The 13,006-nt window shown below is 36.0% G+C and overlaps 1 protein-coding gene across 1 annotated transcript in view; it reads right to left on the bottom strand.

Moving 5' to 3' along the window:
* Positions 1–6,312: 6,312 nt before the first annotated feature.
* The window catches only part of TACR3 (tachykinin receptor 3), an 81,081-nt gene continuing 74,387 nt past the window's right edge, over positions 6,313–13,006 (bottom strand). The window contains exons 4-5 of the mRNA XM_059171769.1: positions 8,892–9,088; positions 6,313–7,359 (exon numbers count right to left, since the gene is read on the bottom strand). Of these exons, the coding sequence (XP_059027752.1) occupies positions 7,047–7,359; positions 8,892–9,088 (510 nt within the window). The 3' untranslated portion in view covers positions 6,313–7,046. The remainder of the gene's footprint in view (positions 7,360–8,891; positions 9,089–13,006) is intronic.

Below are 13,006 nucleotides of genomic sequence, written 5' to 3'. Positions count from 1 at the left end.
TCCATAATCCCACCCCCTTCTCCCAAACCCCCTCCCCCCAGCAACCCTCAGTTTGTTTTGTGAGATTAAGAGTCACTTATGGTTTGTCTCCCTCCCAATCCCATCTTGTTTCATGGATGTTCTTCCAGCTCTTAAAGAGAGTTTTTTAGATAGCTAACGTGTTTTATAAAATTCTTTTTGACTAAGATTACCTGAGTTCATTTCTATTGCTTGTAACCAGAAACACTGAATCAGCAGATTACTTTTTACTATATAATTGGACTCCTATTGCTGTATGCTTGAGTCTAGGGTAAATTCTTCCTCTGGGCTAGGGTTTTCTGAAGGACATTCTTAGGCTCCATTTCAGGTCTTTTGGGTTCCTGGACCCAATTGAAACGTGGATGTATGTGTGTTGAGGGGGAGGTAGTGGTAGGTGGTCTTTCCACACAACACCAAGCAATGCGCAGACAGGAGCAGAGTGTCTGAGAATTCAACTCAATTCAGACAGTCTATCAGAGTCCTCAGGTTAAAGTCTTGGCCCTGTAAGACTGCTTCCCCACCCACCTCCAATTCATATGCCAATCTCAAGCCAAGGTTATTACCTGTTTCTTACCTTTGGCTACAGATTGGAAGTTCCAACAACCCTCTTCCATGCAGGATGCCAATTGCAAGTCCAGGTTGCTACCTATACTTCTGACCAACTGGTTATAGATCAGAGGTTCCCATCACCTCCTATTGAGGCTCACTTAATTTCCTTGAGCAGCTCACAGAACTCAGAGAAATATTTCACTTACTAGATCACCTGCTTATGACAAAAGGATATAACTCAGGAACAACCAGATGGAAGAGATGCACAGGGCAACTTGTGGGGAAAGTGTGTGGAGCATCTGTATCCTCTCCAGGTGCACAAGTCTCCTAGTACCCCCATGTGTTCACCAACCCAGCAGTTCCCTGAACCCAGTGCTTTTGTTTTATGGAGATTTCTTTACACAAATAGGCATGACACATTAAATCACTGCCATTGGCGATCAATTCAACTTCATTCCCTGGCCCCTCTCTAGAGGGAAAGGGGTAGGACTGAAATCTCCAACCCTTTCATCACAGGGTTCGCCCGCATGGCATCTAATCCCAGTCCTTAGGCAGGGTCCAAAAGTCACCTCATTAACATAACAACTCATCATTGCTCTCAGAATTTAGGAAATTCCAAGAGTTTTAAGAGCTTTGTGGTAGAAATGGGACCTAGGGCCAAATAAATATTTCTTTTTTTTTTTTTTTTAAGATTTTATTTATTTTTTTGACAGAGAGAGACATAGTGAGAAAGGGAACACAAGCAGTGGGAGTCAGAGAGGGAGAACAAGCTTCCCGAGGAGCAGGAAGTCCAATGCAGGACTCCATTCCAAGACCCTGGGATGGGGACCTGAGCTGAAGGCAGACACTTCAATGACTGAGCCACCCTGTATTTTTGTTTTCATTCATCGCAAGTATTTTCTAATTTCCCTGTGATTTCTTCTTTGATCTTTTGATTATTTAAGAACATATCGTTTAATTTCCAAATATTTATGAATCCCTCCCCCCCCTTTTTTTTTGGTTATTGAGTTCTAGTTTCCTTCTAGTGTGATTGAAGAATTTTTTTTTTTTTCTAGGAGAAGTGGGAAGCCCCAAGAGGACTGTGAGCAAAGCAGTAAAATGAAGTTATTTTAAAAGAATCACTCTGATTGCTTTATTGAGAATCAATTTTAGGGATGCATGGGTAGAGACTTTGGCAATAATCCATGTAGGAGATGATGGTAGCTTGGACCAGGTTTGTAGCAGTTGACATGGTATCAGTTGAACCTTGGGTATATTTTAAGAGCTTAGAGAATGTCCTGATGCTTTGGATGTGTGGTGGACAGTGAAGACATCCTGCTCCTGTTTTTCTCTTCCCTTTATGTTAAGTTGGTAAGATATGGTGGAGGATACTTGGCTTGTATCTGAGTGGGGTTGAGGAAGTAGATCAAAGAAGATGTCTTTACAGGTGTTGGAAATGGATAGGCAATGAGGGTCACTGCTGACATCTGACATGGAATTGTCTCTGGCCACTCTTCTCAGAGCAGATAGAATGCAAAGAAAGCAGTCTGTGGAGCTGCCCAGGAAGCCTGAAAAGAAATTTTTCTGTGTTATCTTCCTCATCTATTTTCTTTTGAAGTTTAACATTCTTATTCTTCAACCTAAAATGGCTGCATCTTTCCTAAGAAGTGATTTAACTTCTCTCATCCAAAGCTACTTCTATTAACTGGCCATTTCTAACCCTTCACCTATCCAGCTTTCCCCTGCCTGGGGGCCCAGGGCCAGGTAGCACATTCCCAGAACACTCATACATAATCCATGAAGTCTCGTGCAGACTCTGAAAATGGCCCAGGGCTAAGGGATAGGAGGCTATATGGCTACTAATGCCTCAAAGAGCTTTGGATGGGGGCAGAATGACAGGCATGAAAAGGTTCTTTTAATATTATCCCCATGCACATAATGATACTAATGATGTTTTGAACATATGTTTATTGTTTGGCCCTGTCCTATTCATGCATTAGCTCATTCAGTTCTCACATTAGCGTTTTGAAAAAATCACTATTTTCTATTTTTTATTGATGAGTTAAATGAGGCTTAGAGCAGATTTACTTGCCCCCGTTCCCCCAGCTTGCTGTTGGTGAGGCTTAGATTTAAACTCATCTGTCATTTATTAGAGATCTGATGCTCTCTAAAATGCTATGCTCTGTACTCAACTTCATACTCTTTCCCTTCTATATTCCAATTCATGTACTCTCCACACAGAATATTTTGTACATTTTGATAACTTTTCTTTCCATAGATGCTTTTTTTCCTGCGTCAAGTTAACTTAGAAAAACTAGATATTTTCAATGAGGATAACTAAGGAAGAAAGCAAAGCACAATCTAGTTCTGAGGGTGAGAGTGTTTAGATAATATAGGATCTTCCATAATATATATTTTGCTAGCCTGTAGGGAAATACTAGGACTGCTTTTGTTTTTAATATTATTTTTAATAGTTTTAAAGAAAAAAGCAAAAGCAAATCTGTCACATATTAACCACATATACCAAGGGTATGAATGTATTAAACTATTCAGTATAATCAGAACAACTTAAAAATACTTAATTCACTAGCTACAAACTTTATATTTATTTCTTATATACACAGAATTTTTGCCTATTTTATAACACACAATCACTGACCTTGTATAGAGCTATTGTACGTTATTCTTCATTCCTGCTTAGCCCTAAGGGAAATTATTAGAACATTATTCTACATGGCCTGTGTCATGCTTCAATTCATTTCCTTAACTTTTAGAATGTTATCAGCAACAAGTGGGATCTCAATTTGTTACTGTTAAAAGTATGAGAAATTGTAACTCTCCTGACTTTGCATTCCATGGAATAATTTACCAGACATTAATCAGAAGTTTTTTGATGTAATTCTGCATTAACAAAATTCAAGTTCAAATCTGAGCTGGCTAGCATTGATTTTTTTCAATTTTATTTTGTGCTTCGGAGGTTTGATGGTAAGCTTCTTGGCATTCTTCTGCATGCTTTTTAAGCACGGAGGTCACTTTGAAGTTGGTCGGATCTCTGTTGATAAGAGATTGGCAGGATCTGGAGAAGAATACAGATTTGGCTGCTGGGTCAGAAATGTCATCCTCATGAAGTTGGGAGATGGAATAATGCAGCAGAATACTAAGCTTGCTAAAAAATAAAAGATGTTAGATAAGGTTCTACAATAGTCATGTTTGCTTTAATATTTTCCTATGCAGATAATTTCAAAAGCACTTTTTCCAGACACAAAATAATGAAAATACAGCCTCCATTATTTATTTACTTTGGTCTTTTAAAAAATACTTACAATGACGCAAGTCTTTTTGATTCCCTCAGACTTTTCTCAAAATATTTTGTATTTTTCTGTTGCTGACCTAAATCCAAAATATCCTAGGATGTTTTAACCATCTGCCTATTATTTCTAGTCAGTTTTTACCTTCAAATAATGAAAAAAATTTGGAGTGAACTTTCACATCAGAGGGTAGTGTGAATTTTGGAGGTAAATTATTCTAAGCCCTGACATATGTGAACATATCAGCATAGCTTTATTTAAAGTGACCTCTACTGGATATGGTTTCCATGTGTATTATTCCATAATTCTCAGTGTCAAAATTCAGACAAAAGGGCCAAAATCCTCTTTCACATTGTTCTCATTTTATTATTTTTAAACCTTAAAAATTCTGCTTCATAACTTTCCTTTAAGGTCATAAATACCGAGTGAATGATGTCAGTTTTCTTGGTGCCATCTGGACCTAAGGTATTTCTGTCACACTCAAAAGGTGAAAGCTGGTAAGCACAGCAACAACAAATCTCCTGGAAAACCCCAAACAAACAAACAAACAAATAAACTAAAAAAAAGAGTCAAACAAAACAGCAGATTGAAGCAATATTTTTCCTTAGATGTCTTAGCAAATTATACTAAATTTTTCTAGCATACGAAGGCCAGGAAATAGGTTTTTCAAACTGCATTTGGTGGTGGCTAACTACAGTGAACCCAAGAGCCAAACTTCATGTTCATGGGCTGCAGCTGAATATGGTCCTATATGTAATTAGAATGTTAATTAATGCCAGTCTCAGAATCGTTTGTAAATTTAAGAAGATAATGTTTGCTTTAAAATATGAGGCTTTTTTCTTGACACTTTCACATTGTAGGATAAGCATTTACATGTTTTGAAATGAACATTTAAAAAATTATAGGGGCGCCTGGGTGGCTCAGTGGGTTAAGCCGCTGCCTTCGGCTCAGGTCATGATCTCAGGATCCTGGGATCAGGTCCCGCATCGGGCTCTCTGCTCAGCAGGGAGCCTGCTTCCCTCCCTCTCTCTGCTTGCCTCTCCATCTACTTGTGATTTCTCTCAAAAGTATCTCTCAAAGATACTTTCAAAATTGACAGTATCTTTAATTCAAATAATTCTCTGTCAAATAAATAAATAAAATCTTTAAAAAAAATAAAAAATAAAAAATTATATTCAACAATTAAATCCTAAATAATGATACATTTCTCATCCCAAGCATGCACACATGCCTCATAGATTTTATTGATCTTTCTGTGGCTACTGTGTAACAACCATTTACTATTTTAGCATTCCGTTTTTAATTTAATTCTTTGAAGCTATTAGATACATTAGGATGATTGTATCTGCACACTTGTGAGTGTATATATGTGAGTCTGTTTATTGGTACAATCAGAAGAAATCAGCTTAAACACATGGTGGAGGTGTATAGATTTTTTTTTAATACTTTGTACTAATTAGATATTTCTGGCTTCGGGCCCAAAATAGGAAAGAGGATTGGAAAATTTAATGTAGTGGCAGCAATGGACCATGATTTTCTTTTGAATAATTGCTTTTACCATGTTCTTCATAATAGTTGGTTCTGTATTGGTGGAGGCATAACAATCCAATAAAGCATTACAAGTAATTAATTTAGCTGGATAGCTTTAACAAAAATCTAACTGAATATTTTAAACTTTCTGAAAAGTTTGTATTGTACATACACATTTTCAGGTTTCTGCTTTTCTGAACAAAATTGACAGTATCTTTAATTCAAAGAAATATTTATAGCGCTGAAATCTACACTTAAAGTGTGCTTTTTTTGTTATAGCTCTCAGAAATATGACAGTAATTTTTTTTATAGTAAAAAGATGCTTCTTTAGGATGATTAGCTCATTTCTTTCTGGGGGATGTCTGCATTATTTAAACAGACAAAAGGAAAGCTCTCTGTGGAAAGGTGTAAATTATACTCTTGTTTGCATGGTATTAGTTCACATATATCCAACTCTTGTTCTACTTTCTATTCTAACAGTTGATTCACCTTTCTACACATGTTTATTAGTACATATTAGTACATTTATTAGTACATATTAGTACATTGACTTCTTTTCTAAGGATTTGCATTTGAGTCTATTTTCTGATACTTTCCCCTAATCTTTACTCTTATTTTCAATGGAGGGAGAGGACAGGAGAAGGATGCTGTAAAATTGATAAAGTCAATGTCCGTCTTAAGCTTTTTCCTTGACTTATGGGGAGAAGCACTTCTTCCTTTGGAGCTGGTGGATGTTCCTGTCTGCCATCATTAAGTATGAATGACTGTCTTTAACTCATGACTAAAAGTTGGTAGCCAGTTTCAGATACAAATGGGATTCTTCCCTTCTTCATTAGAAGGCATCTTTAATGTTTTATAATCTGCCTGTTTTCTAAAATTTTTGAAAAATATTTATGAAAAATAAAGTAAAAAGGATCATAGGAGTTTGTTTTGTCCTTTTAAGGACAAAGTAGTCCTAACTTGGACTCTTTCTTAGCTTGGTACTTTATATAATGGTCAAAAAGTAAAGGATTATTTTTTTTTTCTTTTGAAGCCATTTTGTCAGAGAAAATAATAAAGAGAATGACATGTTCAGCTGTCTAATAATTTTACTAGATTTCCTTTCCAATTACATTTCATGGAGAAAATCTTTAAATCTTTAAAATTTTTCATTCTACAAAGTGAGTTCATTTGAGCAAAAAATTTCACTAATTCCTATTCTTCGAGGCAGTTTTCCTTCATTCTAGTGGGAAGATGAATCATTTTTTCCCTGTTTTATAGCTACAGATGAAAATGTTTCATTTATATAGATTTTGTTTTTATTTACTCACAATTTTATTTTTAAAGCTTTTTTAATCTCTTGGAAAAATCATATGTTATTTTATGTCGTAAATATATAATTGCTATTTTTAAACGAGAAAAAATTTTAGAAGTATGTTTCAAATCTATTTTTAGTTTGTTGATGTAATAATTTAGAGTTTTCAAAGAATAAATGGACAGCTTATTTAATTTTTGAGGGGTCAAATATCTTAATAGTGTCTTTGTTACATTTCTATTCTACCTTCCTCAGTTGAAGCCCGGCTGCCCAAAATTGCCCTCCGTTTCCAGAGAGTAGGTAGGGCAGGACTTCCAAACAGGAGAATAGGGCTTATATTTTATAATCTGCCTCTTTGTGAAATGAATTTAGGAATATTCATCCACAGAGGTATGGGGCGAATTTATGAAACTTGACGTGGTGGAGGCAGATTTGGAATTCCTGTGGGAGCAACCACTGAAGCTCGGATCTCTTGGAGTCGCTCTCTTCTTCCGGCTGGATTTGGTGTTGTCTGCCTCACTGGGCTCAAACTCCACTGTCATGGACTCCATCCTGGTCACCGTGTACAGGCTGCTTTGCCGAGTGGGGAGAAACCTGGTGGTCTTGAGCTCTAGCTCCTCATAGCTAGAAACTTCAATGAAAGGACACCAGCGGAAGGCTCTTTTGAAGCCAGCTCGAAATCTGAAGAGAAGCAGGCCACAGAAAGAAAAAAAAATCACGTTTTCAAGTGGAAATTCCCTTGAACTGTCACAGAAAGCCCTACTTCAGGCAAGTAAACAAAATCAAATTTTGAATTTGCCAAACTCTTAAAATGTATGCCACAGTATTGGTACTAGTCCTTCAAGTTTTCTTGTTTGAATTTTAATGTCTTATCAATGAGAAGGAAGTCATCAAAGAGTGAAAGCACGGCATCAGGTAATCCTTATGCCAAAGAAACAGTGTACATTTCTTCAGTCACTTTATACGTTTGCAGAAGTGTAATTGAATTAGGCTTGGCGGTTAAGGCACTTAAAAATGAAAAATATATGTTTATAAAAAATAAAAAATTAAAAAAAAATGACATATTTCAAAATAACTTCTTTCAGAAATGATTACATATTTTTACATTAAAGTCCCATTTAATGTTAGAATTAATTGCTAATCTTGAAGGTTTTTATCTAATGATATATGAAAGCACAGAATCCCTTGTTTTGTAAACCATTAAGTGAAGTTGATTAAAAACAGATGTACTGCTTGTGGGGTGGTTTGAATTGATACACGGCTTATGCAATTAATGAAAAAAAAAAAAAAGCAGAATTAAGTGTTTAACAAACTGAAGGGATAGTGTAATGGAGGCCCGACTGCAAAGAGAGTTAAGGATTTGGTTCACAGTTACTCACATGAAGTTGTTTCTAGTTGTGCTCAAAACACATTGGTTTTTTTAGGGAATCATCAGTCTTAAGAAATTTACCCCTGCTCCTCCATGTGTCTTTACATACTACCAAGGTGTTTTTATCTGGAAACAACATTTTACCTTCCTTTCCAGTCTTAAGTTTGGCTACAAATACTACCCTTTAAAAACTTTACTGTGCAAGTAGCTTTGCCTTGACCACTTCAATTTCCTCACTGCCCATTTCCATGGATACTGCCCCCTGTCTTACTCACTGACCTCATTATATAGGCAGAAGGGGCAGAAGGATTGGAATTCTCCTTGCCTTACTGATTCTAGAACCCTCACAGCAACATCTTCTATTTTGAAGTCTGTTTACAAGACATCCTTGTTAATAGAGATTCACATATGTCATCCTCTCTCCCCATATAAAAATTATCTGTATATTTCTATGGAGTGTCTTCATTTCTCTGAGGACTTGAGCACATATTCAACTCACCTCCTTCAATCATGATGGATTTTTTTTTTCTTTTTGTGCAGACAAAATTTGGAAGGGTTTGGAGGGAGAATTTAGACCATATAAAAATTTCCCAGTTAGAACTTCTAAATTATTGTAATTATAATTTTTAATTGTAATTGTTATTGTAATTGTTAAAGTGGGATATTTTATAAAGTAGGTTGAAGTCTAGGAAAAAAATCAAGCTTTGTACTCCCCTCAGTGAATTTTTAAAATTTTCCTTCTTTTTGACATTTTTAATTTGTACCAAGAAGCTGGAACAACATCATATGCTTTCAGCTAAGCCAGGAGGGATAAGAAGCTTGGGTTTGATAATTTCATTTCTACCTTTTATTCAGGCAGCAGTAGATGATGGGGTTGTACATGGTCGAGCTCATTGCCAGCCAAAAGCTGGCTAGGTAGACCTGCTGGATGTATCTCCACCTATTTAGCTGTTGATAGACTGCAGTGAGGATGAAGTAAATATGATAAGGCAGCCAGCAGATGGCAAATGTCACCACAACAATTATCATCATTTTTACAACCTAGAAAGAAAGAAGGAAAGAGGTCAATTCTGGAAAATTTTAAAGTCATTAAATATATTTGTTGCAGTAGCTTACTGTAAATCATATTTTTCTGCCAATATAGTTAAATACATAGCATGCCCGAGGATTAGTATTAAAAAAGTGGGAGGTAAGCTAGGGACAGCTGCCTTAGATAAGTCTCAAGAAAGCTATGCTGATGTCACCATTCCTTCTTTATCTAACCCAAGTGAATGGGTTACACTAACTCAAACAGAAACACATATATATTAGATGGCCTGAAGAAAATGAGTGTTTAGAAGAATCCAACGAGCTTAGGGGAGAGAAGAGCAAGATTGGCTGTGCTGGCCTGAACAGCAAAATAGCAGAGATATATCTAGAGAAACCGACTGTTGAGTCATGGTGGGGGTAAATTAGGCTCCAAGGGCTGAGCTGGTTCCTCCATATTTACTACAGCCTGACTATATAGATTAAGACTATTCAGATTTCTTTACTCTAATACCATGTCGATGAGGCAACCTTTTGAATGTCAACTTGGTTTCTCTTATAATCTGGTATTGGGGAAGGTTTCTCTGGACAGTGATTATGAATATTCACATTAGTCTGAGGAAATATCATTAACTTTAAATTTAAAAATAGTCAACTGTTTTATACATTAGGTCTTATGAATTTGGTAAGCACGGATTGTTTTCTTGGCTTCCACACCTTTGAAACAAAATATTCTAAAGAGTCCTGGCCAAAGTAACATATCAACTTTTTTTTCTCCACCACTGGACCTTAACTTCCTAAATGGCAGAGAGAATGTCTTGATTATCTTAAAATTCTCAGCATCTAGCACAATTTGAAGCATATAGCTGATGACAAATAATTAGATATGGAATTAATGAATAATGAATGACAATGTACAATTTAAAATAGTAGGTTGAACGGAAGGATATTTTATGTGTCCCTAAATGAAATAAAATCTGTCCATTGTCTGTGACTATAAGAAAGGTAGACTCAAAGCAGCTTGGCTTTGTGTGGAAAAGGAGATAATAATAAAATGATGACCTTATTTAATATTTTTCACTAACAATCTGCCTACTAAATTTGTCCATACTTCTTTTGGCAATTTGGAAATAGTAAAATGTTTCGAATGATATATGTTAAATAAAAGAATTTGGGAGCTCATCCCTAGTCACATCAGCACAGAAATCAGAGAGAGTCCTGACATCAGTGATTTATGAAGCATCTTAGAACTAAGAAAAGATGATATTTATGGACTGGACTCATCATTTCACTGCAAGTTAGGGATTCAGATGAAAAGTTGGCAAGGTTAAGAGTCAGGAGAGACATGATTCTAGAACAAGGCAAAGCATGAAGTGGATCAGTGTGGAAGGCAAAGCTTTCCCAAGAGCCTGATCACTGTACCATCCAGGTAACAAGTACTAAGCTTCATTAGAGCTGAAGATCTAGGTCAATAGCCCACAGAATGTTATCAGTGGCCATACCACCAAAAGCATTTTTTTTCTCAGTGCTCTTTAAACTGATTTTTTTCCCCCTGAAAAGCTGTATTCAGATTTCTGCATTTATCTCTCCAATTTCTTATTTATATATTTGTGGAATGTAAATAAGAACCACATTTTATTATAATTCACATTTATACAATGCTTCATGTATTTAACAACTGATTAGCTGGTTTTCAATTGTGCTTTAGGAAACTGAGGCAAAGACCAAAAGATTTGACCACTGTGATTCATGAAACAAGGTTGGAGTTTTAAAACTAAGATTCCTAAGTCTTTTTTCTTTCTACTTACATTAATAACATTTACTGAATGTCTCTTGGGTCTAGAAAACAGAATAGAGAAAAATAATGAGTAGAGGACCCATCTCTTATCCTGAAGAAGCTTAGAATATAATGAAAACAATGTAAATAAAAAATACATCGAAATGTGGTGAATATAAACATGTGTGTATGCAATTGAAATAATATTTATGAGAACTTACTAGTTTTTATAAGCAAGAATGATTCAGTGCCCGGTAACTAGCCCAGGGACAGAAGACTGAACGAAACAAGTTCTACTACTGCCTTTTAATTTCAACTATACGAACATCATACTACTCCTTGAACACGACAGGCAAGCTCCTGCCCCCAATTATTTGCCCTCCAGAACACTGGTCCCCCAGTTATTCCCACGGGGTACCATCCTCATGCTCTTCTCGCCTTTGCACAGCTGTTACTTTCTCTGTGACTTTCTCTGTGACTCCCTTCTGACCAACCCATGTAAGACCGCAGTCTCCCCGTTCTTTATTTTCAGTTTGTTATGTTTGTTCTTTACTTTCTGTCTCCTCATGTTGGAATATAAAAGAGCAAGAATTTTCTGCTTGCTTTCTTTTTTTTGTTGATGGATTCAGGCACATAGATTGGATTTCATACATAATCGGTGCTCAGAAATTTTCAAAAATAAATACATGAAAGTGAATTAAAAAAAAAAAAAAGAAACCAAGAGTCATATAGGGGGTGAAGCAGTGTCTTTGATTTTAGTTGGTCATTAATCACTGGTGTCATTTGTCCTCCAAGTTTAAAATAGGCATGTATGTATAAAATGAGCTTAATATTTTATTGCTCTTTCACTTATCTAGGCAAACACATTTAAAAGAGTATGAGTGTACAAATGATATAATCAATATTTTAGGTGTGTGAAAGCATTAAATTTTATTCTGAATTAATGTTAAGGGCAAAAAAAATACTGTATCAGTGTGAACATGGTACAGGCTACTCTGTTAAATATGGTATCAGCAAACATACATAAGAGCTTCTTGGAATGCTGTTTCTTGCAGGCTGACCACAAACTCCCTGTGCATGAAATTGTTTTCCAACAATAGTAATTAAAGACCTACAAAGGCTATTAGAATCTTTTAAGTGTCTTCCAACCATCAATGTGGAAGAAGTCCATAATGTGGAAAAATTAAAGTGGATGTGGAAAATTAAATTAAATGAAAATGCCTCTGGAATGGAAATTTCAGATAACTTCTAATTCATGGATATAGGGCCTTATGGACCTTGTTATAAAACATTTAGAAACTTATTTGAAAATAAGGAAAAATCTAAGAGACCCTACAAGACCCTAAAAGATTTGAAAATAAGGAAAAATCAAAAGGACTCTAAATGAAAAGATCTTCTACATGGTTATAATACACTTCACTTATTTCTATAAAATACATTTTAACTGTTAGCTTCAGTCTTGCTCACACAATCTTGTGGAATTATTTACGATATCAAACTTTCGGGACTCCAGCTGTAATGTAAATGCAAAAGCGGGGTCTTTCAGTGGAAGAAATTGCATTGCTTTGTCAAGTGTCAAAAGCAAAACAGCACTTTGAAGCACAAACCTTGAGCAATGATAGATGTGCAAATACTGTGAGCTGCTCGCCTGAGTCTCATGGCTGGACGATGGCACTAGCATATAAACACTAATCAGGAAAGGTGTTCAGTTTGGTAGCCTTCCTGAAAATCCTGAAGTTTTTAGGCAAGATAAGAGACCAGGGCAGAGACAATTCGAATCTTTCACCATGTGTTACAACTTGATATAAACGATCGATTGATTTTGGGTATTTCATAAATCTGAGCTATGTCCCACTTCTGGGACAACGAGATTTATTTTCCATTTTCCATGGCAACAAGAACAGTCATGGCTGCCCACTGTCCTTGGCACAGACACTTATGAGCAGGAGAAAGAAGGGAGATGGGACAAGTGATGTAGTTCCCACAGTTCTACTGCCTGTTTTTAGTAGTTAAAGTTACACTTTACTCACATAGATAGGATTGAAATGCATGACCTGGTAAGTGAAAATAAGCTTTGGGCACCTTTTCTTTGTGTATCAAAGGGAAAAACAAATCTTTGATTTTTGTATCCTGTACAGATTAGACTGGAATGCCTG

This window comes from Mustela lutreola, chromosome 1 (assembly GCF_030435805.1).
Source record: "Mustela lutreola isolate mMusLut2 chromosome 1, mMusLut2.pri, whole genome shotgun sequence".
In the NCBI taxonomy this organism is placed as follows: Eukaryota; Metazoa; Chordata; class Mammalia; order Carnivora; family Mustelidae; genus Mustela; species Mustela lutreola.
Note: the sequence above shows the minus strand (reverse complement) of the source record. Positions and strands in the feature narration are given on the sequence as shown.